This window comes from Mustelus asterias, chromosome 10 (assembly GCF_964213995.1).
Source record: "Mustelus asterias chromosome 10, sMusAst1.hap1.1, whole genome shotgun sequence".
NCBI classification, from domain to species: domain Eukaryota; kingdom Metazoa; phylum Chordata; class Chondrichthyes; order Carcharhiniformes; family Triakidae; genus Mustelus; species Mustelus asterias.
This window is the reverse complement of record NC_135810.1, coordinates 73,812,393-73,837,214: the sequence shown is the minus strand read 5'-3', so window position 1 is coordinate 73,837,214 and position 24,822 is coordinate 73,812,393. Positions and strand designations below refer to the sequence as shown.

General features: G+C 42.9%; 2 protein-coding genes across 2 annotated transcripts in view; both read right to left on the bottom strand.

Annotated features, from left to right (window-relative positions):
* Positions 1–39: 39 nt before the first annotated feature.
* Positions 40–12,728, bottom strand: rpl31 (ribosomal protein L31). The gene is made up of 5 exons (XM_078221942.1): positions 12,653–12,728; positions 12,076–12,182; positions 8,362–8,487; positions 5,037–5,149; positions 40–109 (listed from the first exon to the last, which is right to left on the bottom strand). The coding sequence occupies exons 2-5, from the start codon at positions 12,180–12,182 to the stop codon at positions 78–80; spliced, it is 378 nt and encodes a 125-aa protein (XP_078078068.1). The 5' UTR covers positions 12,653–12,728; the 3' UTR covers positions 40–77.
* Positions 12,729–18,136: 5,408 nt separating this feature from the next.
* LOC144499675 (neuronal PAS domain-containing protein 2-like) overlaps positions 18,137–24,822 on the bottom strand; it is a 103,568-nt gene continuing 96,882 nt past the window's right edge. Inside the window, 2 exon segments of the mRNA XM_078221943.1 lie at positions 18,137–19,703; positions 23,703–23,886. Coding sequence (XP_078078069.1) covers positions 19,560–19,703; positions 23,703–23,886 — 328 coding nt within the window. The 3' untranslated portion in view covers positions 18,137–19,559.

Below are 24,822 nucleotides of genomic sequence, written 5' to 3'. Positions count from 1 at the left end.
ACAGTGGAATCTGTGAAATCTCAAAAAAAAACCTAGGCAATCACTTTTTGGAGTTTATTAAACATAACATTTACAATTTAGTTTTCATCAACATTAACTGTCTGCAGACCTGTAAAACAAAAGAGATATCGTTAGATAGACATCCAGATCAACATTTAAATCAAGATTAAATTATTGTGGAATTATTCTAATAGAGTCTTCCTTGGGAATTTGTTGCCCAGTAAGCCTGGCTCTGATTCCATCAAGTATCGGCCAATCAGAATCATTAGAGCACAGGAAGCCATTAAGCCCATGCAGCTCTGTGATAACTTGTCTCACTTTTTCCCTTCAGATATTTATCCAACGTTTTTGAAATTGAATCAGCCTTGATTATGGCCAGAATCATCTGGTTATTCTTACTAACTACCTTCTACAGAGTTTGACATTAATTTACAGAAGTCATTAAAATGGGTGGAACTTTACGGGGTTGTTTAAGTTTCCTGCAGTTGAGTTGAGATTTTGTAAGAATTTTTGGGTGGTTGTGGTGCATGCTTGAAGTGGTGCAATGGGGGTCTAGATAAAGATTTGCAATATGAGGTGCCACCACTCTTGATATTTGTAACATTCGCAACATGCACATTGCTACAACTTGGAACATTCTTCTGCTGCAGGATCTATGTTAAACTTAGCTCAGTCTTAAATCCACACAACCGCAAGACTGGGATGATCTGGGCTTAAAATGCATGTCAAACTTCTTTCTAATCTAAATTGCTTGCAAACAAGATTCTGTTTAACACTAGTGATTATCTGAAACCATATTACCAGGATGGCTTCAAGATCAGCAGGGATTAGTTTCTGGGGCCAGCATGATTGACAGGTCACTTGCCATGAGGTGACTGATGGAGATAGCACCATGTTCTAACCAGATAACAGAATTATGGGAAAAATTGCTGAAGTCAAAAAAAAAAATCGATTTTTTTCTAAACTGTCTTGCTAGTCAAAAGAACACAAGTAAACTGCAGTATCCTGTTCAACGTGGAGTTTTGTTAGGCTGTTCCATTTGACTGGAGAGAACAGTTTTCTCCTGACTAAGACAAATAATTCACTTATAGGAAGTCAGACTGATTAACCTAGACAAGTTATTTCTATGTACATGCAACACAATTCATTAGTCAATACAGTAGATTTGTCTGCAATTTGAATGGTACAAACCAATATTAAATACTTTGAAGCTTGGGGTCCTTGCAGCATAAAATGTCAGATGAATATGATCACAAGCTTTACTGATTACCATTTTGATATTATGCTCTGAAATTATCTGATGGCACATAGTCCCTTGATAAAGTAACCCAAATCAAAGCTGCAGACAAAGATCTACAAATGACCCATGAAATAACCCAGTCTGCACCATAATCGGAAGAACAGGATTAGCACACAAGCTCTCCCACACCTCAATTTGAGCCATAAACAAACACTTTTACCCTTTCCTCTTCTGTGCAAATTTTGTGAATTGAGAGCCTGGATTACCGCACGGAATTATGATATTGCAATGACGGAGACATGGTTAAAGGACGGACAGGACTGGCAGCTTAACATTCCAGGATATCGTTGTTTTAGATGGGACAGAGGGGGAACAAAAGGGGTGGGGGGTTGTATTGCTGATTAGGGAGGACACATCGGAGGGATCGTGTAGGAAGGGTGAAATCACACAATATTAGAAGTGTACTATAGACCCCCAACAGCCTGCAGGAGACAGGGGAGCAGTTGTGTAGTCAGACATTGAAAAGGTGCGAATAAAGCAGGGTAGAGTTGTGGTGGACGACTTTTAACATCCCCCATGTTGACTAATGCCAGGGGCTTGAATGGAGAGCAATTTGTTAGATGTGTCCAGGAGAGCTTTATGATATAGTATCTTGCCAATTCAACCAGCAGGAGGAGGGGGGGGGGGGAGAAAACTAGACTTGGTATTGTGAAATGAGCCAGGCCAGGTGATTGGTGTTTGTGGGGGAGCATTTTGGGCAGTCATGGATAAAGACAAAGGTAGCCGTTGGATGAGGGTGCTTAATTGGACAAGAGCCAATTACATTCAAATGAGATAGGTGCTGGGGAATGTGGATCGGCAGCAGCTATTTGAGGGCAAATTCACGTCTGGCATGTAGGAGGCTTTTAAAGGCCAATTGATTGAAGTGCAGGACAGGCATGTCCCTGCAAAAATGAAACAGAAGATAGCAGGAGGCCATTTGGCCCTTCGAGCCTGCTCCGCGATTGATCATGGCTGATTGTCCAACTCAATAGCCTAATCCTGCTTTCTCCCCATAACCTTTGATCCCATTCACCCCAAGTGCTATATCTAGCCACCTCTTGAATACATTCAATGTTTTGGCATCAACTACTTCCTGTGTACACTCTGGGTGAAGAAATGTTTCTTTCCTCATCTCCATCCTAAATGGTCTACCCTGAATCCTCAGACTGTGACCCATGGTTCTGGACTCCCCAATCATCGGGAAGATCCTCCCTACATCTACCCCGTCTAGTCCTGTTAGAATTTTATAAGTCCCCTCATTCGTCTGAACTCCAGCAAAAACAATCCTAACCTAGTCAATCTCTCCTCATACATCAGTCCCACCATCAGCCTGGTAAACCTTTGCTGCACTCCTGCAAGAACATCCTTCCTCAGAAAAAGAGACCAAAACTGCACACAATGTTCTAGGTGTGGCCTCACCAAGGCCCTGAACAATTGCAACAATACATCCCTGTACTCGAAACCTCTCACTATGAAGGCCAACATACCATTTGCCTTCTTTACTGCCTGCTGCACCTGCATGCTTATCTTCAGCGACTGGTGCACAAGGACACCCAGGTCCCGCTGTACGCTCCCCTCTCCCAATTTACACCATTCAGGTAGTAATCTGCCTTCTTGTTTTTGCTTCCAATAATCTCATATTTATCCAAATTATACTGCATCTGCCATTGATTTGCCCAACCTGTCCAGATTATGCAGAAAGATCTCTGCATCTTCATCACAGTTCACCCTCCCAACCAACTTGCTATCATCTGCAAATTTTCAGATGTTACATTTTGTTCCCTCATCCAAACCATTAATCTATATTGTGAATAGCTGGGGTTCTAACATCGATCCCTGTGGCACCCCACTAGTAACTGCCTGCCAATTTGAAAAGGACCCATTAATTCCTACCCTTTGTTTCCTCTCTGCCAACCTCTATCCATTTCAATACACTTCTTCCAATCCCATGCGTTTCAACCTTGCACGATAATCTTTATGTGGGATTTTGTCAAACGCTTTCTGAAAGTCCAAATGTACCACATCGACTAGCTACACCTTGTCAACTCTACTATGAATAGAAATGGCAGGATTTTGGGACAGTAAGAAGTCTCACAACACCAGGTTAAAGTCCAACAGGTTTATTTGGTAGCAAATACCATAAGCTTTCGGAGCGCTGCCCCTTCGTCAGATGGAGTTCTCCAACAGTGCACAGACACAGAAATCAAGTTACAGAATACTAATTAGAATGCAAATCTCTACAGCCAGCCAGGTCTTAAAGGTACCGACAATGTGGGTGGAGGGAGCATTCAACACAGGTTAAAGAGATATGTATTGTCTCCAGACAGAACAGCTGGTGAGATTCTGCAAGATCAGGGGGAAAGCTGTGGGGGTTACTGATGTGACATAAATCCAACATCCCGGTTTAGGCCGTCCTCATGTGTGCGGAACTTGGCTATCAGTTTCTGCTCAGCGACTCTGCGCTATCGTGAAGGCCGCCTTGGAGAATGCTTACCTGAAGATCCAAGGCAGAATGCCCGTGACTGCTGAAGTGCTCCCCCACAGGAAGAGAACAGTCTTGCCTGGTGATTGTCGAGCGGTGTTCATTCATCCGTTGTCGCAGCGTCTGCACGGTTTCCCCAATGTACCATGCCTTGGGACATCCTTTCCTGCAGCGTATCAGGTAGACAACGTTGGCCGAGTTGCAAGAGTAGGTACCGTGTACCTGGTAGATGGTGTTCTCACGTGAGATGACGGCATCCGTGTCGATGATCCGACACGTCTTGCAGAGGTTGCTGTGGCAGGGCCGTGTGGTGTCGTGGTCACTGCTCTCCTGAAGGCTGGGTAGTTGGCATGGTACATTGGGGAAACCATGCAGACGCTGCGACAACGAATGAATGAACACCGCTTGACAATCACCAGGCAAGACTGTTCTCTTCCTGTGAGGGAGCACTTCAGCAGTCACGGGCATTCAGCCTTGGATCTTTAGGTAAGCGTTCTCCAAGGCGGCCTTCACGACACACGACAGCGCAGAGTTGCTGAGCAGAAACTGATAGCCAAGTTCCGCACACGAGGACAGCCTAAACCGGGATGTTGGATTTATGTCACACTATCAGTAACCCCCACAGCTTTCCCCCTGATCTTGCAGAATCTCACTAGCTGTTCTGTCTGGAGACAATACACATCTCTTTAACCTGTGTTGAATGTTCCCTCTACCCACATTGTCGGTACCTTTAAGACCTGGCTGGCTGTAGAGATTTGCATTCTAATTAGTATTCTGTAACTTGATTTCTGTGTTTGTGCACTGTTGGAGAACAGATATCCACTCCATCTGACGAAGGGGCAGCACTCCGAAAGCTTATGGTATTTGCTACCAAATAAACCTGTTGGACTTTAACCTGGTGTTGTGAGACTTCTTACTGTGCTTACCCCAGTCCAACGCCGGCATCTCCACATCAGGATTTTGGGAACCATGGATGACAAGGGAAGTTGTAAGCTCAGAAAAAAGGAAGCATACAATAGGTCTAGGAGAGTGTTGGGTGTCTGGAACAAGCTGCCAGAAGTGGTGGAAGCAGGCTCATTAGCAATGTTTAAGAGACACCTGGATGGGTACATGAATAGGGAGGGAATAGAGGGATACAGACCAGGTATGGGTAGAAGGTCTTTTCAAAAAAAATTTAGTTAGGGCATCATGATTGGCACAGGTTTGGAGGGCCAAAGGGCCTGTTCCTGTGCTGAACTTTTCTTTGTTCTTTTAAACCTCGTGCCAGCTCACCTTTGTATGATGTGACAGGAACGTAAGTTACCAACGTGTAGAGTTTGTTAGGAGAGTCCTCATCCTCATTGCGTTTTCTGGATAAACGCACACGAATGCGATATGGAACATTCCTTGGGGTAAAATAAGTATTTGTATAAATATATAATGGAAACTTGTATTCAACCTGTATACTGGCACACTTAAGATCTTTAAATGTATAGTTCAAATCAGACTTCGGAAGGGGCAAGTAGAAATTTGAAAATAGATTTTTTAAAGCCTATAACTAATGCAAGAGCTCCAAACAAGTATCAATTTTAGATTCTCAGCAACATACCAGGTAAGTGTGACTAGATTTTGTTTGTTTTCAATATTGAAAGTCAAAAAAGGATTTATAGACCAGATGATGTCTAGTCTGAGGACCACTGTGTTGTAGTCCATATTCAAATCAGAGCTGAGTGAAATGCTAATGCCAGGGTCATATATAAAATTATCCAGTGCTGAAGTTAATCCCTCCTATAAATGTGGAAATCAGCAACTGCTTTGAAATGAAAATGCTCTAACAAGCTTCATAAACCCATTTCTAAATTGCACCTTTACAGGAAGTACATTTGAACTGGAGGAATCTGCAAAAGTGGCATGTTGTCAAAAACCATACATACTACAGAATTCAAAGACATCCAATTGTGGATCAGAGCCAGAACTATTACAATTATCCACCACTGAGACAACATTTGATGAACTATACTGCATTAAGAGCTGTACAACATAATGGAAACTCCATTTCTGGTTTGATATACATGTCTATATGTTTGCCACAGGTTCACAACCCCTAATCTCAAAAGGATGACAGGAGGCTTCAAGCAAGAAGGCAGGGAATCCAAAATTGATACCTGCACCCATTTTGATTCTTACTTTCTAAGCAACCTTATTTTTCTTGCCAATCATACTCTCATTCATCTGGCAATTATATGCCAACTCCATATCAATTTGTTGCTTCGTATTGACTATCCCTGCACCTATTTATGTGCAAACTTAGGAATGGCGTTTGCAATTCTTTAGTCCGGATCGTTGATATAAATTGTGCCGATCTCTAGTCCCAGCACTGATCCTCATGGAACATTAGTTTCCATCTGCTGCCAATCTGAAAACTACTCCTTTCACCTGGCCTCTGCCAGGAGCACAAATACACAAAGTGACATAGGTTAACAAGGCCATGGAAAGTTTATTTCTAGAGGGATAGAATTGAAAAGTAGGGACGTTATGCTTGATCTGTATCGAGCCATGGTTAGATCACAATTGCACATCATTCTGGTTACCATCTTCTTAAATAAATGTAGAAGGAGAGGGGGTGCAAAACAGATCTACAAAGGTGAGTCATTCGTCGACTCCCAACAAAAGATAAAATTAAAAGTAGCTGGGAGTACTGGCTTCTTGTGGATTAGAGAGCCATATGTCCTGACCTCACATTGCATTGGTGCTAGAATTTTTGAATTGCTGGCCAACAAGTGGCTGAGATGGGCACTCCTGAGGGTCAATTAAGAGTCCTTCCAGCCCTGAAAGATTGGCTGTCTTAATAGCAGAGGTAGGAACCAAAGATAGAGATATCCTACAAAGATTTAAGACTACGTTTTTTGAGAGGCTATCTCTCACATCTGGAAGGGAAAGTAGCTGGGAGTGCTGGCCCCTTGGATTAGAGAGCCATATGCCATTTGACACCAAGAGGTCCCATACACTGGCTGGGATTCAGCTGTGAATGGAGGAGGCCCAACTGTCAACTGTAAAATTCCAGTTAGCATCTCTCTGGTGCCTTCAGCCTTAATTGGCTACCTGCCACTTGTAAGTTCAAAATTGAATTGGATAAATACCAGATGGGAAAGGTTTGTTGAGTTATGGGGGTATGTGATTAGAATCATAGAAACCCTACAGTGCAGAAGGAGGCCATTCGGCCCATCGAGTCTGCACCGACCACAATCCCACCCAGGCCCTAGCCCCACATATTTACCCACTAATCCCTCTAACCTACACATTTTAGGATTCTAAGGGGCAATTTTTAACCTGGCCAATCAACCTAACCCGCACATCTTTGGACTGTGGGAGGAAACCGGAGCACCCGGAGGAAACCCACGCAGACACGAGGAGAATGTGCAAACTCCACACAGACAGTGACCCGAGCCGGGAATCGAACCCGGGACCCTGGAGCTGTGAAGCAGCAGTGCTAACCACTGCGCTACCGTGCTTCTCCAAAGATGGCACAGACACAATGTTGTGACAACTACATAAATGGAAGACAAAGGCTTTTCCCAATAAAAAGCGTTAGATGTCATGGTCAATGTAGAACCAGTGTGACTGCAGAATACCTATGGTACCAGATTGATTCAATTTAAGAGTCTACACCAAAAGTACAGTCTGTCCATATATTAAATGAATAACCAACCAGAGGTGAATACACATGGGTCCAAATAATGCCTGCGAAAAGCAGAAGTGGTAATTGGAATTAAATAAGAAATCACCACCAGGGGCTTGCAACCTTATCTAAGCAATCTCTGTAGCATTATGCGCACAGGTCAGTGATCTAGTGAACACTGGAATCATTTATTTTAACCAAGGGTTATTGTACTGCAATATTGCCAAGCTAGCTTTGAGAGAAATTACAAACTTTTCCCAGTGTAAATTCCATTCAACATTTTGATCAGTGTAATTCAAAGCCAAACATTCGACCAAACTTAAGATTGCATGCTTATGTCTGATAAAAAGTGAAAACAGATCTGACTAAGGGTGTGACCATTTACACCAAACTTTTACCAAAGGTAACTAAAAGCTAAGAATTTACAGCAACTTTTACACTCGAATACCCTAATGGTATTACATGTCTGCAAAAAAAGCTCTTGATATCAGATGAGCACCAGCCAACTGCAACAAGGTCCAAGATTTCATGAATTTGACCCTGGTTTGAGACAATAATTAGATTCTATACTGAGGTCCCAATGGACAGAGATTTCCACGGTCCAATGTAAGCCTCTGCACAGAACGAGAAAGAGGTGCAGGGAGTAACAGTTGGTCTAACAAGCACAATCAGTTTCATATGCCTTAAAATATTTGGCCTGATTTTTATCTTTGATAGAAGCATCAAGACAAGCAATCAGCGATGCAAGAGATGAATTTTTTTTCACATGATAAAAATCAATCTTTCATGAACATCATTTGACTGCACAGCAAGACCACGACATCACCAAACTGTTTTTTTCACGAAGACATCGGAAATGTTTGGAAGTGCAAATAATTGGTTTAGAGCATACCTTGAGAGCTTACTAAAGGACAATTGAATTTACTGTCATTTACCTACCTTATGCCTTTTGTCCAAACAGCCTTGTTCAAACGAGTATCAATGCGGACATCTGGAGTACCCATCTCCTTCACCGCAAATTTACGGATCTCCTTAATGGCACGGGCAGCGCGTCTCTTAAAACCCCTTTGAAAAGAATTCCAAGTTACTACATTGTCAATTAGTGTTTACAATGCTGACACGTTAATGCCTAACATATACATTGCAATCATATCAAGTTAGGATCGCAAAAGGTTACCCCAGAACTATTTTTTTGCACTTTAAAACAACTTATTCAGGGAAACCTGTGTTGCCCATGCTCTTTTATTAAGTACTTCTGAGACAACCATTGTGAATTAAACACAATGACAACACAAGATTAGCAAATACACTGGTCCATCCACAAGCAGGACCCAGATCTTCTTGTCACTTGCTACTTCAACACACCACCCTGCTCTCCTGTCCACATGTCTGTCCTTGGCCTTTTGCAATGTTCTAGTGAACCCCAATGCAAACTGGAGGAACAGCACCTCATCTTCCGATTAAGCACTTTACAGCCTTCCGGACTGAACATTGAGTTCAACAACTTCAGAGCATGAACTCTCGCCTCCACCCCATTTCCATTTATTTTATTTCATTCTGTTTTTCCTTTTCATCTCATTCATCCATTTTTATCATCCTTCTTTCTCACTTCCATTTTTACACTTTTCCATTCCACTCTCCTTCTTGCCCCCCACCCACCTTTCAGGCTAACTGCCTTAACCATCTGTACCTCTGTTCCGCCATTCACACTTTCTGATCACTTAACGGACACATTTAGCACCTCTCTCAGCCTTCTTCATCCTTTTACATTCCATTTTTCCTATTATAGCATCCCCCCCACCCTCTCAGCTGATTTTCTTTGCTCTTCGCTCTGACAAAGGGTCATCCAGGCTCAAAACATTGGCTCTATTCTCTCTCCACAGATGCTGTCAGACCTGCTGAGATTTTCCAATATTTTCTGTTTTTGCAACAAATACACTACTAACTCATATGCAAAAGCTGAAATAAAACTACTTTTTTTTGTAATCAAGACTGTTCAGGTGAGACTAGTCAATTCTGGGTTCAATTATTAATACTGTTAAGATAGCTGATCTCAGCAGAGAACTAGTGGGGCATAATTACCCCCTGGTATCAAGATGCAAACAATCCCAGCTCAGTTACAATATGTTCTGCTGCTGTTTATAGTAGCAGAAGGAAAAACACCGATTGAACATTAGGACAACTGAAGCCACCTTCTTCATCAGCTGCTATGAACTGGGTTCCCTTGACATGGTCGCAGGCTGAGCTAGCTTGTTCATAACCTTGATCTTCTACAACCACCTTGAGAATATTTCAGATGGCATGGCCACCAATCGTGGAGTGATTAAAATCAGGGCCGCTCAAGGGGCCAGATTAGAACGGTGCGGATAACAGTGAAGATGGTTAGGAGGTCTGGAAGAGATGGCAGGGAAAGCAAGGGCAAGGCCATGGAGGGATTTGATAACAAGAAATAGAATGCCCAAAAAATGAGAGGCATTTCTCAACCAAGCACCAACATAGGTCAGTGAGCTCGGGTGCTGGGTTGCAGTGAATTAGGATCTGAGCAGCAAACTTTTGGATGAAGTTTACAGAGGGTAGAATGTGGGAATATGTGGGTATAGTCTAGAGATAACAGACACGGATAAGCATTTCAACAGACAAGCAGAGGCAAGGACAGTGTGAAATGATGTCACTAAGGTTGTCTGTATGTCTTTGTGATAAGTCTCACAACACCAGGTTAAAGTCCAACAGGTTTATTTGGTAGCAAATACCATAAGCTTTCGGAGTGCTGCTCCTTCGTCAGATGGAGTGGAAATGTGCTCTCAAACAGTGCACAGAGACACAAAATCAAGTTACAGAATACTAATAGTATACTAATAGTATTCTGTAACTTGATTTTGTGTCTCTGTGCACTGTTTGAGAGCACATTTCCACTCCATCTGACGAAGGAGCAGCGCTCCGAAGGCTTATGGTATTTGCTACCAAATAAACCTGTTGGACTTTAACCTGGTGTTGTGAGACTTCTTACTGTGTTCACCCCAGTCCAACGCTGGCATCTCCACATCATGTCTTTGTGATGCCATGGGATGTGTAGTTGGAAGCTCACCACAGGGTCAAATATGACACCAAGGGTGAAAACAGTCCAGGTCAGCTTCAGTTACTCGCCAGAGAGAAGGATGGAGTTAGTGACCAGTGACCTTGTTCTTTCCAATATTGGAGGAAAATTCTGCTCATCCAGTGATGGATGTCAAACAAGGAGTCTTAATATAGAATTGGGCATTAGTGTATATATGGAAACTGCTGGGTTTTTAAATGCTCTTGCTGAGGAATGTTACATAGATGAAAAATATGAGTCAAGGATGGGAGTGGGGGAACACCAGAGGTAATGGTGCAGGAGTAGGAAGAGAAGCCAGTGCAGTTAATTTTCCAGCAAAAATAGATAGGTAAGGATGGAATTTTGCAATTGCACCCAGCTGGGTGACAGCGGAGATGGGTAGGGAGGATAGTGTGGCCAAACATTTCAGACAGGTTGCAGCTTTGGGCATAACTGAAAACCAAACAAAAGCTAGCAAGACAATATTTTGTGTGACTAGATCACTTATATAACCAGGGGACACTGAGTTAAGATTACTGGCAAAAGAAGCAATGGCAACATGAAGAAAAAAAATATTCAAGTGGTTAGGATCTAGAATGCACTACCTGTGTGGCAGAGGCTTTCAAAATGAAATTGGAAAAGCACTTAAAGAGAAAAGATTTTACAGATATGGGAAAGGGCAGGGAAGTGAGGCTAGCAGAGATTATCACAGAATCACTGAAGTGCAGAATGGGGCCATTCTGCCCATCAGGTCTGCACCGACTCTCTGACAGAATATCGTACCCAGACCCTCTCTGATACCCAATCCCCATTAACCCACACTTTTACCTGGCTAATCCACTTAACCAACATCTCTTGGGACACTAAGGGGCAATTTAGTATGACCAATCCACCTAATCTGCACATCTTTGGGACAAAACCAGAGCACCTGAAGGAAACCCAAGCAGACACAGGGAGAATGTGCAAACTCTACACTGACAATTACTCAAAGCCAAAATTGAACGCAGGTCCCTTATGCTGTGAGGCAGCAGTGCTAAGCACTATGCCACCATGTCATCCATGTCGCAACTCTGGAAAATTGCTCTGCAGAGAGCTGGCACAGACATGACAGGCCAAATAGCTTTCTTTACAAAAGCAAAGTAGTTTGAATGTTGGAAATCTTAAATAAACATTAAGAATGCTGAAAATAACACACATCTGGCAGAATCACTGGAGATATGCTACCAGACCTGTGTATGTTTGCTCTCCTTTGTGTTGTATTCACTCAATGATTCTACAGAAATCCCACTTCATCTGTACAAAACTACTTCGAACACAAATAAAAACAGAAAGTGCTGGGAAAATTCAGCAGGTCTGGCAGCATCTGTGGAGAAATAGGGCTAACATTTTGAGTCCAATATGACTCGAACTTCATGCTCTTTTCTGCTTCTATTTCAGATCTCCAGCATCCGTAATGTTTCATTTTTATCTTGGGTAACATGAAAGCCTGGACATTGCAAACTTCTTTGAAATAAGATGTGCTTACAGAAATTCGCAGGAGCAAAAGATACGTTTTCAAAACAAAAATTATCTTTACTTACACGCCATGGATGCGCTTGTGCACATTTATTGTGTATTCCCTCGTAACCACCTCGTTAATGGCAGAACGGCCCTTCTTTTTCTCTCCACCTTTCTTAGCGGGAGCCATCTGTGAAGATGTAAACAATTCGGACGCTGTTAGATCTGGTGAAAATGATCAAGTTCGCAAACAGCAGGAGCAGCTTCAACTCCACTGAGTGTACCAGTCAGCCCAGCTCGACAGGCCTTTGCTCGACGCTGACCCCAGACTCCTGTCACCGCAGAAACGGCCGGACAGCCTTCCAAACAATCCAAGCCGATGGCTGCTCTCTATCCGCTGCCCAGGGAAATCAGCCAGGTCAAGCGGTGCCCACACCGGCGCCAACGAGGCGGACATTTAGGCCCAGGGCCTCAAGCCTACCCTCCAACTCTAAATCCGAATTAAATCCTCCCGACAGCCGGGTCAGGGACAAGAAATGGTCCGGGGAGAAAGTTGCTCTCTCTGTACGGATGCACTTCCCTCACATTTCCCCTGGCTGAGAGCTATAACACAATAGGATGGACTCGGGTTACTTTGACTGATTTCAGGCAGCTACTCACCTCACCGGGAAAATGTCGGAAAGGAAGGAGCGATGCATTGTGGGCGGTTGCTAAGGGCTGGGGTCGAGATAGCACTTCCGGAGCAGCAGCTCCTTTCCCGGTCGGAACTCTCAGCCTGGCCTGGCCAGGCCACTGACATGATGTGGAGATGCCGGCGTTGGACTGGGGTAAATACAGTAACAGTTTTAACAACACCAGGTTAAAGTCCAACAGGTTTATTTGGTAGCAAATACCATTAGCTTTCGAAGCCTTGCTCCTTCGTCAGATGGAGTGGAAATCTGCTGTCAAACATTTTGTGTCTCTGTGTGCCTTGTTTGTGATGTGGAGATGCCGGCGTTGGACTGGGGTAAACACAGTAAGAAGTCTAACAACACCAGGTTAAAGTCCAACAGATTTATTTGGTAGCAAAAGCCACAAGCTTTCGGAACAGGCTATCCCTTCGTCAGGTGGGTGGGGTGAGAACTCCCACCCATCTGACGAAGGGACAGCCTGTTCCAAAAGCTCGTGGCTTTTGCTACCAAATAAACCTGTTGGACTTTAACCTGGTGTTGTTAGACTTCTTACTGCCTTGTTTGTGAGCAGATATCCACTCCATCTGACGAAGGAGCAGGGCTCTGAAAGCTAATGGCATTTGCTACCAAATAAACCTGTTGGATTTTAACCTGGTGTTGTTAAAACTCTTACTGGCCACTGACATCCAGCAGGGCCTCCCAGGCTGGTGTGGCCTGGCTTACTGACACTCACAACACCAGGTTAAAGTCCAACAGGTTTATTTGGTAGCACAAGCCACAAGAGGTTAAACCTGTTGGACTCTAACCTGGTGTTGCGAGACTTCTTACTGTGCTTAACCCAGTCCAATGCCAGCATCTCCACATCATTACTGACACTCAGCAGGGACTCCCAGCCTGGCCTGGCTTACTGACACCCAGTAGGAACAAACAGCCTGGACTGGCTTACTGACATCCAGTAGGGACTTTTGATTTGAATTATTATTGTCACATGTATTAGCATACAGTGGAAAGTATTGTTTCTTGCGTGCTATACAGTTTATTAAAGTTTATTTATTAGTCACAAGTAGGCTTACATTCACACTGCAATGAAGATACTGTGAAAATCCCCTAGTCGCCACACTCTGGCACCTGTTCGAGGCAATACGCCTAACCAGCACATCTTTCAGAATGTGGGAGGAAACCGGAGCACCCAGAGGAAACCCACGCAGACACAGGGAGAATGTGCAAACTCCACACAGTGACCCAAGCCAGAAATCGAACCCGGGACCCTGGCACTGTGAGGCAGTAGTGCTAACCACTGTGCCACCATGCCACCCACAGTTAGAGCATACCGTTCATAGAGGAGGAAATGAGAGAGTTTAGAATGTAGTGTTACATTTAGAATGTAGTGTAGTGTTCCTAACCTGGCCTGGCTTATTGACACCCAGCAGGAACTCTCAGTCTGGACTGGCTTACTGACATCTAGTAGTAACTGAGACTGTCCTGTTCTCTTCCCAGAAATTCAGATCAACATGTTATCTGACACAGATACAGGAGCTGACATCGAAAATGTTTCCAAAATCTCATCAAGTGTTGCAGATAATACATTGTTAATTCAATCTACTGCAGTATCAAGTGATACAGCATCCTGGATACCGACACAGGTCATAGAGTCATAAAGGTTTACAGCATGGAAACAGGCCCCTCGGCCCAACTTGTCTATGCCGCCCATTTTTTTAAAAAACCCCTAAGCTAATCCCAATTGCCCACATTTAGCCCATATCCCTCTATACCCATCGTACCCATGTAACTATCTAAATGCTTTTTAAAATATAAAATTGTACCCGCCTCTATATAACAAGGTATATAACAACATACAGCCTAACTCTTTTGGAATAATTTTTTTTTAAAATGCCTCTACATACCAATCCTAGAATCCCTGCAGTGCAGAAGGAGGCCCATCGAGCCTCTCCAACAACAATCCCACCCAGGCCCTGTAACCCCATGTATTTACCCTTCTAACCCCCCCTGACATTAAGGGGCAATTTTACCATGGGCAATCAACCTGATCCGCACATCTTTGGAGTATGGAAGGAAACCAGAGCACCTGGAAGAAACCCATGCAGACATGGGGATAATGTGCAAGCTCAACACAGTCACTCAACGCCAGGATTAAACCTGGGTCCCTGGCACTGTGAGGCAGCAGTGTTAACCACTCTGCCACTGTACCACCCATTAACTTTTTATATCATAACTAAAGAAGAACAATTGACTTTTATAATTAAACTGAACACCTTGAGAGTCCTTGATGGCTTGTTTTCAAAAACATGATTTAAGACATGGTTTCCCAAACATTTCCAGCCACAGAACCCTTTTGACCTCCCAAGAAAACTGAAGCAACCCCTGAGAAACATTCTTATTATATTGAAGAATTGAACCACAAAAAATGATTATTTTTTGCAATAGGTACATACAAAAACAAACTTAAAAGATGTCTTGTATATGTGCATTTATTATAATAGAGTTCTGTTATTCAACAAATAATTCCAAATCTTAGCTTTTTGTAATTTTTAATGGGAGCACCTACTCATACACACTCCCTCACCCAAGCCCACTCTCGTCCTCTTCCTCACCCACTCACAAACAAGATGAGGCATTTTTTTGGTGTAGCACGGTGGCACAATGGTTATCACTGCTGCTTCACAGCGCCAGGGACCTGGGTTCAATTCCAGCCTCAGGTGACTGTCTATGTGGAGTTTGCACCTTCTCCCCATGTCTGCGTGGGTTTCCTCCTGTTTCCTCCCACAGTCCAAAGATGTGCAGGTTAGGTGGATTGGCCATGCTAATTAGAGTTAGGGGGATTAGCACAGTAAATACGTGGGGTTGCAGGGATGAGGCGTGGGTGGGATTGTTGTCAGTGCAGGCTCGATGGGCCAAGTGGCCTCTTTCTGCACTGTAGGGATTCCATGATTCTAGCACCATTTCTCTTGCTTCATATTATGGAATGAAATATTAACTCTGAAGTCTCAAGAGTAATGTCTGCAGTCTTGCTGGTTCTTTACGCAGTTTTCTCTTCTAGGTCTCTAATGGATGATGATCCCTCTCCACTATGAACGTATGGAATTCCTCACATCCATATACAAATGCCAAAAACACTCTCTACATTGACATATGAGGTCTCAGCTGATGTTAAGGCACTAGATATTTCTGTGATCACCTTTCCGTGTTGTACCAGGGTAACTCCCAGACATTTTGTAGAAGTATCTACTTGCTTAGTGACAGGTTTCTTTCTGTTGCAGTATGACATTTCTCCTTGCATACTACTCCTTTAAGTTTGCTGAAACTCCTCTCATTTGACTCTGACCACAAATACTCAATGTCCTTTCTCATCAGTTCTCGTTGATTTTCTGTGTGTTCTGACATGTGAGTTATTAAAGAACTAATACAATGGATCAAGCCAAGTAAACCTCTTAGCCCTTTTAGTGTCTTGGAGATATTGGGTGATACTTTCTAGCCTCGCTTACCCCGAAACTGGAAAATCCCACTTGAGGTCCATGGACCTTTCCATGGTCCGCCCCCCACCTGCTCCAATTCCTGTGGCGGGCAGGACGATAAAATTCACCTCTCTCTCAGAGATAGCTGTGTATTCTTTAGGACTCAACTTGGCTCCATCTGGTGTGTACACCATTCGAACAACTGGCATTCTATCATTCTCCCAATGCATTTGTGTATAGCTTGTCCCAGCCTTCCTGGTTCTCGTCATAGCTTCAAATAGATAATAGTCACGATCTTTTTCATCTACATTGTGGATCTGAATATCATTAGCTATGCCAACAGTGCCTTTATGTCTCATTTACTTCCTGCTGCAACACATACTGGTTCATTAAGGCCAAAAGATAGGAGAAGGAATTTATTCCATCCAGAGTGTTTTGAATGTTGTCAACAGTGAAAATTCCTTGTCATGTGCCAGTAGACACTTTCCAATAAACACTTTTGCATCAAGCTTGCTTAAAATGTTTCCTCTGCCAGTGCAGACGTGATATCATAGAATATGCAGTTAAAGTCTTTTCCTCTATATATGCCTCTGATTTAGATCATCCTTAGCTGTTGAATCTCAGTTCCAGCATATGCTGTCAGCATTGTGTTGCTTGGTTTCAGAGCATCTTTCTTTGGATTATAATTTTCTTTCAAATCTTCAGGAAATATCTTCTGGTGTAATCTAAGTGGGATGATGTTACTCTGTGCTTCAGTATCAAGCTTCAGCTTTAGATTTATAGTTTGGGCTTATTTCTCACCTTGAATATTGCTGAAAAGAGAGACATGTTGCTGAACTTTTTTTTCTTGAACTCACCAGGACAAATGCAGGAATGCCAAATTTCAGACCATCACAACAATTTATACTGGAGGACAAAAGGGTGTTGATTGGTCAGCACATCAACTCTGATTGGCTAAGGCTCAATAATAACTTTCAAAGAAGAATTGGGTAAATACTTCAAAAGGAAAGATTTGCTGGAAAGCTCTTTCAAAGATCAGGAACGGGCATAAATGAACAATGGTAGGGAATGACAGATGCTCTTTAAAAGATGATATTTGATCCTGTGGCCCAGATTATGCAATTCTGAAGATTGACCTCAAAGCCCACAAGCAGACTCGGTACTGTAATTTTGCTCTATTTACATGGATTTAATTTTAATAAGACCTATAGGCCCTATAGTATAGGGGATCTGTGGTGTCAGGTACAATGAAGTCTTCAAGCAGCCTGGGTAATCAATCAGATTGAGAAATTCTCACAGACTGCAAACCAGGAAGTAAAAAGCACTGATTATCATTTGCTTTCAATGATTTTACAAAAAGCAAATTAAAGATCAGGACATACACGAGTTTGCATGATAGCTGAAATCTCATAAACAGACCTTTAAAACATAAAATAACGTTTTTATTATTTTAACATCTGTGTAATTTTTATTACGAAATAGGGAAATGCCACTCCAGACTTATAAAATTAGCTTTTCAGACCCAGTGGTTGTTCAATAGTAATTATGATTTAGTAACACCATTAAAAACTCAGTTACACCTCTCTCAGTCAACAAGGCTTAATTCTTAATGGTTTTTACAGCAAGAATGCTGCAGTTCACATCAAAAGACACTCGTGTGCTGATTGCACCTAAAGAGACTGGAATTGAAACAAGATATCACTGACAGCAACTTCAGGATTTGCACGTTTAACCATGCACATCAGAACACTTAAGTTGCAATCAGTTTTATACGGTAATGATGGTGAACAATGACATTTCCGTCATTGTTACAACCACAAATTCAGGGCCATTGTAATTGTATGCATAACTCACTCCCAGAATTCCACAATAGTTTGGGCTGCATTTCTGCTTTGAGCCCCGACTGCCTGTGAACCTTGAGCCCAAACACGCTGGAAATTGCAGGACGCTGTGAAAAACAGAAGCATGAAGGTATACAACTTACACTGTTGGATGTATTTCAATGATTTCTACTATTTATTACAAAATGGTCACTGACAAAAAACAAATATGAAATGGATTGATGCATTTTATACAAAATTAGACTAAAATCCACTTTTGTTGCAAAGAATTATTTATACAGAAATAACTCATATATTACAGTATCTGTATGATAGACAGTTCCTCCCTCTCTTTTTATTTTGAGATTTTTATGTAATAAATGCAACCTTAATAAAACGTACAAATCAGAAAAAGTGCATGTCTCTGAAAATCATACAACAAAGTAAACAGATTTCTTTTAAATGTCCAGTGTTGCAGAACTGATCCTTTTCCATTAATGATTGTTCTATTAAAGGTGAAATGAAGAACTTTCAAAGGGGCTGGAAACATTTGGTGAAAGTGTGTGTCCTTGAAGGGGCCTAATAGCACACCAGCTGTTAGGTTGTCAGAAATGTGCCAATTTTGCAATTTAGCACAGGGAATCGTAAAAGATATGTTGAGTACTGAATAGGAACAAGGTTACATTGCAAACATTAAAGGGATGTTTGTGCAAAAAGCCAAGTGCATCTTTCTGAGTTACTCATCAGGCTTGAATCCTCTTATGCTGTCTTATAGAGTCGTAACGGCACAGTAGGAGGCCATTCATCCCATTGAGCTCATGTCGTCTCCCAGTAGAGCAATTCAGTCAGTCCCTATTTCTGTAGTCATGCAAGTTTATTTGCCTGCTGTAGATTGATAACAGCAAATTCAGAAAGGGTAAAAGGAATCAGAGGCCAGCTAGTTATATCTGTACATATAAGGGGCAATTTCCTGACTTTATACTTTTGATGGGGAAAAGTGCACACACAAAGTCCTGCAACACAATGCCCATGGCTTTCCGACCATTTTAATTAATGGCTGGAAAATCACATAAAGGGTACCAGAATTGTAGAAATATGGTGCTGACGGGCAAATCTCCAGCTGTATAATGTTAGAAAATTACTGCCATTATGTATGAAAAAAAACCTTTGAACTATTTATACTCAGATCATGCTAATGAGTTAGATAACAAACTCAATAAATCATTTTAAAACATTCATAATGTTGCTGCTGTTTCAATCAAATAAGTAGCAGTAGATGTGGCCTTCTCATATTCAAAATCAAAATTTAAAAATGAGATGAGAATAGTCAAAAAACCATTATGTTCATAATGCCAAATTGAAGCTTTCAATGTGCTATTCTTTTTCCATTTCCAATAAACATACATATAATTAAAATATTTTACAATAAATTTTGTGAAGCTTTATATTTTAATACATCTCATTCGTACCATGCTACGGAAATAGTAAAAGTGTAGCACATTAATTGCCAATCATTAAACCAAAATGGTGAATATTGCTTTTACAAAAGGTTTTATAGTCTATCTTTCTTCATCACTGAAAGGCTACCGGGTGAGGTAAACATTTATGATTCAGAGAGGCGCTGTACATGTGATCTCTGCTGAGATTGTTGGTGGTATCCCAGAATGTCCTGTTGCTGTGGATACGAAGGAGGGAGGAGGAGCAGCTCTGGTTGTTCAGCTTGCAAAGAACTAGATGCTTGTGCCTGCTGGAAAAATGAAAACATTCTTGAACTGATTGCATTTACTGAATATGGAGTTGACACATTTTATAACTATATACAAAAGTCTTGTGATCAGTATAAAATCACTGGGTCATAAATTCAGGATGTGGAGATGCCGGCGTTGGACTGGGATTCTTACTCATAAATTCAGTGCATCACAAAGTATAAATGTAGGGAATTTGGTGAGAGTGGAAATTTGGTGCAGAAAGGGAACAAGATAATACTTTTGTCTTCAATATGTGTGGAGCGGCATGGTGGCACTGCAGCCTCACAGCGCCAGGGACCTGGGTTCAATTCCCTGCTTGGATCACTGTCTGTGCAGAGTCTGCACGTTCTCCCCATGATTGCGTGGGTTTCCTCCGGGTGCTCCGGTTTCCCCTCTCAGTCTGAAAGACGTGCTGGTTAGGTGCATTGACTGTGATAAATTCTCCCTCAATGTAACTGAACAGGCGCCAGAGTGTGGCAACTAGGGGATTTTCACAGTAACTTCATTGCAGTGTTAATGTAAGCCTACTTGTGATACTAATAAATAAACTTAAACTGGTGTTACAGGTAAATTTTTTATTTATTTAAAAAAAATTTTTTTAAATTCCAATTCAATCAAATCAAGTCCAATTCGGAGTCTCAACAAGTTGAGACATTTCCGATCCAAGCTGACAAGACAGGGCCTCCACTTCTGTCTTGGGCCTGATCTACATGAGCCAAGCTGATTGGAGTAGGTGCAGGTCCTCCTCCTCCAAGGCTTGATCTCATTTGCATCTTAGCCAAAAGGCCGAGATGCCGCTTTTAAAAATTGCTTCAAATGAAGCTTAAATGTAACCTAATGACCTCAACCAAGCGCAGCATCCTATCCATACTACACTTGATCTTAGCCAAAAGGCCGAGGTAAATATTAAATTTAGTCTACCTATAACAAACTGCAGGAGTTAATTAGTTCAAAGACTAAAAACTCCAGGCAGGATTTTCTGTTCTCATTCTTGTCAGGTGGGTTCGGTGGCGGGAGCAGAAAATATAATGAGAACTGTAAAGTTATGTTTTATATTGACGTAAACGCATTACTTCATTGACCCCTTTCCCTCTCAGTGGCAGGGTGCCTTCCCCAATGTTCAGCATCAGGAACATCAGTATAATAAATTAACATATGATTATCAGGCCCCTACACTAAAAGCATGCCCGCACCCACCCCCGTCAGAAAAACTATCCATAACAGCGTGATGGCAGAACGGTGTGAATCATGACTGGTCTCCGAAGGCATGCAGCTGGTCAGCAGATTTCCCAGGGGAGTTCGGGAGGAATGAGTCATGCCCGGGTACTGCCCAGGCAAATCAGAGGCCACCCCGCCCGTGATATGTTGTGGAACCCATGACGAAGTATTTTTTTCCAAAGTGCTGCACTATCTGGTGGAAAGCACCGCCATTGCTGTCAGTGGCGCCTCCTGCCCGACATCAGCCTTTGCCAATATTGGGGAAAATCCTGGCCATAGACTAAGTTCATTAATGAAAATGGCCACGCCGTGGATCGTTCCAATGCTTCAACTATGAAATTCTGCCCATTGTCTTCAGTTCTACCAACAAACTCTATTTTGCAGTTATTGAGTCTATTCCTCTCCCTGGCAAAGCTGAGGCTGAAACCGATTGTCTACATGGTGTCAGATATGACCAAGGTGAGGTTTTGACCATGTAATGGCTCCAACACTAAGACTACCTATCTTCACCTCTGTCACATCTCCTGATGATGCACAGGCCTGTCGATGGGGCTGGAGCTCAGCAGGTAAATGGAGGCAGCCTCCTGGTGACAGTTCAGGTAACGACTGGTACTTCCCTTGAAGTATCCCGGTATGGAGCTATTGGGATGGGAAGGCCATAGCCATGGCCACAAGCCACCATGTGGAGGGTTTCCCTCACCTTGGCCCGGATTTGATTTTTAGAATGTGGCCAGGAGTGCCTCCATTTTGGGGTGCCCTTGTGTTCACCTGCCTGCCTTCCTCTCACGGTGGGCTACCGGGTGATACCGTTTCCCAAAATTGTACAGAGTGCTGGATCAGGTGAGAAAATCTGTGTGAGACTTCACAGATGCCTTTTCATGCCCGATTTAACAGCATTCTGCGCAATTTCAAAATTCTGGCGAGGATCACACAGCCGGCTGGAGGAGCAGAGCCTAAACATGCACCCCCCCCCAGCTAATCACTGGCAACATTCCCCCCATCACTGGCACCAACCCCCTCCTCATCACTGACACCATCCCCCCTCTTCATCATTAGCACTGCTGCCCCCTTCCCATCACTGGCACTGCTGCCCCTTCCCCATCACTGACTCTGGCCCAACTTCCCTCCACAGGCTCCAGGTCCCCCTCACCATTGTGCTGGTGCAACCCTCCATCACCACTAACAAAGGATGGCATGGTGGCACAGTGGTTACCACTGCTGCGTCACAGCGCCTGAGACCCGGGTTTGATTTTGGCCTTGGGTGATTGTCTGTGTGGAGTTTGCACATTCTCCCCATGTCTGCATGGATTTCCTCCGGGTGCACCGGTTTCTTTTCACAGTCCAAAGATGTGCAGGTTAGGTGGATTAGCCACGGTAAATTGCCCTTTAGTTCCCCAAGATGTGTAAATTAGGGGAATTAGCAGGGTAAATGCATGGAGTTACAGGGATGGGGTGGGCCTAGGTAAGATGCTCTATCGGAGAGTCGGTGCAGACTCAATAGGTTGAATGGCCTCCTTCAGCAATGTTGGGATTATATTCAATGAAACATCAGCCCCACCTCCCCCCACCCCGACACATAAGGGGAACCCAAGGGGACCCCCCTCCCCCCCACCAATGGGCTCTCCAGGGGGCCCACCCTTGGCATTGCCAGGTTGCCATGATGCCATGCCAGAGTGCCATGGGGCAGTGCCCTGGTCATGTCCCACACCACCTGGGGGCTCTACCTCAATCTGCGTTCCAGATGTGGTCAACACAACAGGCCAATAATCGATAATCATCCTGCTAATCCTTCCAATTTACTCACTACACCCACTGGAGAGGTGGGCAGCATGTGGGGTGGAGGAGGAGGAGATGGTAGTACAGTGGTCATGTCACTGGACTAGTAATCCAGAGGCCCAGGCTAATTCTCTGGGGACATGGGTTCAAATCCTACTGTCATTGATTATTGTAAACACCCACCTGGTACAGATTATTGGAAACACCCATCTTGGATCATTAATGTTTCTATAGGGAAGGAAACTGTCCTTGCCCCGTCAGGCTACATAGCAACAGCGACATGGTTGACTCTGAACTGCCTTCTAAAATGTCCCAGCAAGCCACTCAGCTCAACGGAAATTAGGGATGGGCAACAAGTGCAGGTTCTGCCAGAGATGCCCACATCAGATGAAAGAAGAAAGCGGAATAACAATTTCCAAAGGAAAAAAAAGTGTGAAGATAACAAACAAGGAATATGGTGGGAAAATGAAGTTGAAGCTGATGATCACTGAACGGTGGAACAGACTCAAGGGGCGATAGCCTACTCCTGCTCCCCTTAACCACACTTTACCCTGACCACACTTTAAAACCCCCACACGCAATCACTTCATAAAACAATACCAAATCACAACTTAATAATCTTTACAAAAGTATAGGGAAGAGAATGAAAACCAATTATGTTCTAGTCAATGGAAAGGAAAATCATCCAGGGTGTAACATAAGATTTTTTTTACAGCTATCTGAACGGGAGAATGGAGCCTTGTTTGACATCTTATCTGAAAGATGGCTCCGACACAGCAGCGCACTGAAGCAACAACCTAAGCTGAATGCTGAAATCCTGGAATGAGACATGAATTCATTGTTTTCTGATTTGAGCAATAATATGTGTCCAGCAAAAAGAGCCATGCACACTTACCACAAGCAAGACGACAATATGATAAAATCACACCAAATAGTCATCAGCCATTTAAACACCAACACATTTTGGTTGGTTATAACTGCTATGTCCATCAGTAAGAAGTTACCTGCAAGTAGTGTTGTGGCTGCTGCTGAAGTTGCATAGTTTGCTGGGACAGAGATGGATGCGATATAGGAAATCCTGGCGTTGTTATTATTTGACCCATAAGCACTGCATTGGATAACATTGGTACGCTATTTCTAACTGGCTCTGGTGCCAAATTTTGGGACAGTTGTTGTCCTTGTAAGTACCTGTTGAGAAACATTTATGCAATTAAATATTGTGTCAATATCATCAAAATTGCCCAAATAACCCACTTTAAACATATTTGTTAGCAGTTAATAACTACATAACTAAATGCCATTCAATTTCAAAGGAAAGGGTTTAAAGTAGATGGTTAATTTACTGTCACTAGCTTTGCAGTGGAGATCAAAGTTAAATATACACTATCGTGTTAGTGTAGCTTTATTAATTTAGAAAACAGCAGGAGTTAATTTCTACAATTGGCTATCTTGGCTGGGAATGGGGGAGGGGGAACAAGCAAGGTAATAGACAACTCTACTGGTCAGCCACAGGGTCAGAATTCAACTTTCCAATTTCCTGTCTAACTGCAGAATAAAAGCAAGCAGAAACCTATGTCCAAAGTTAGTCAGATCTGCCAACAAAGGCAGTCAGAGGTCCAGGTCAGTCTTACTCTCAAGGCAAAAGTTGCTGACCACAATCTAAACTTAGTTTCAAGATCAATGAACAGCTCGACCAAACAATAGTGTTACTTAGCCATGAGATAACACCCACTGCCTCTGGGTTTTCAGTCAACTGATTTTGGTAATTATTCTATTATCATTTACAGCTCCTCTCGACTCATCTTTTGCCTCTTGTCCCATTATCAATCCCTTTTGTTCTTGCACTCTCATCCCTTTTGTCATTTAAATCACTCCTGTTTTCCATTCTATCACACACCTTCCAATTTGTTCTTTTCTCCTCCCCTTCCCCTCTTTTCCTGCCTCTATAACAATTTCCAGTTCTCACAAAAGGTCACACACCTTCAATATTAACTGGATAAAAGCAAATTACAGCGGATCCTGGAATCTGAAACCAAAAGAGAAAATGCTGGAAAATCTCAGCAGGTCTGGCAGCATCTATAAGGAGAGGAAAGACCTGACGTTTCAAGTCCAGATGGTCCTTTG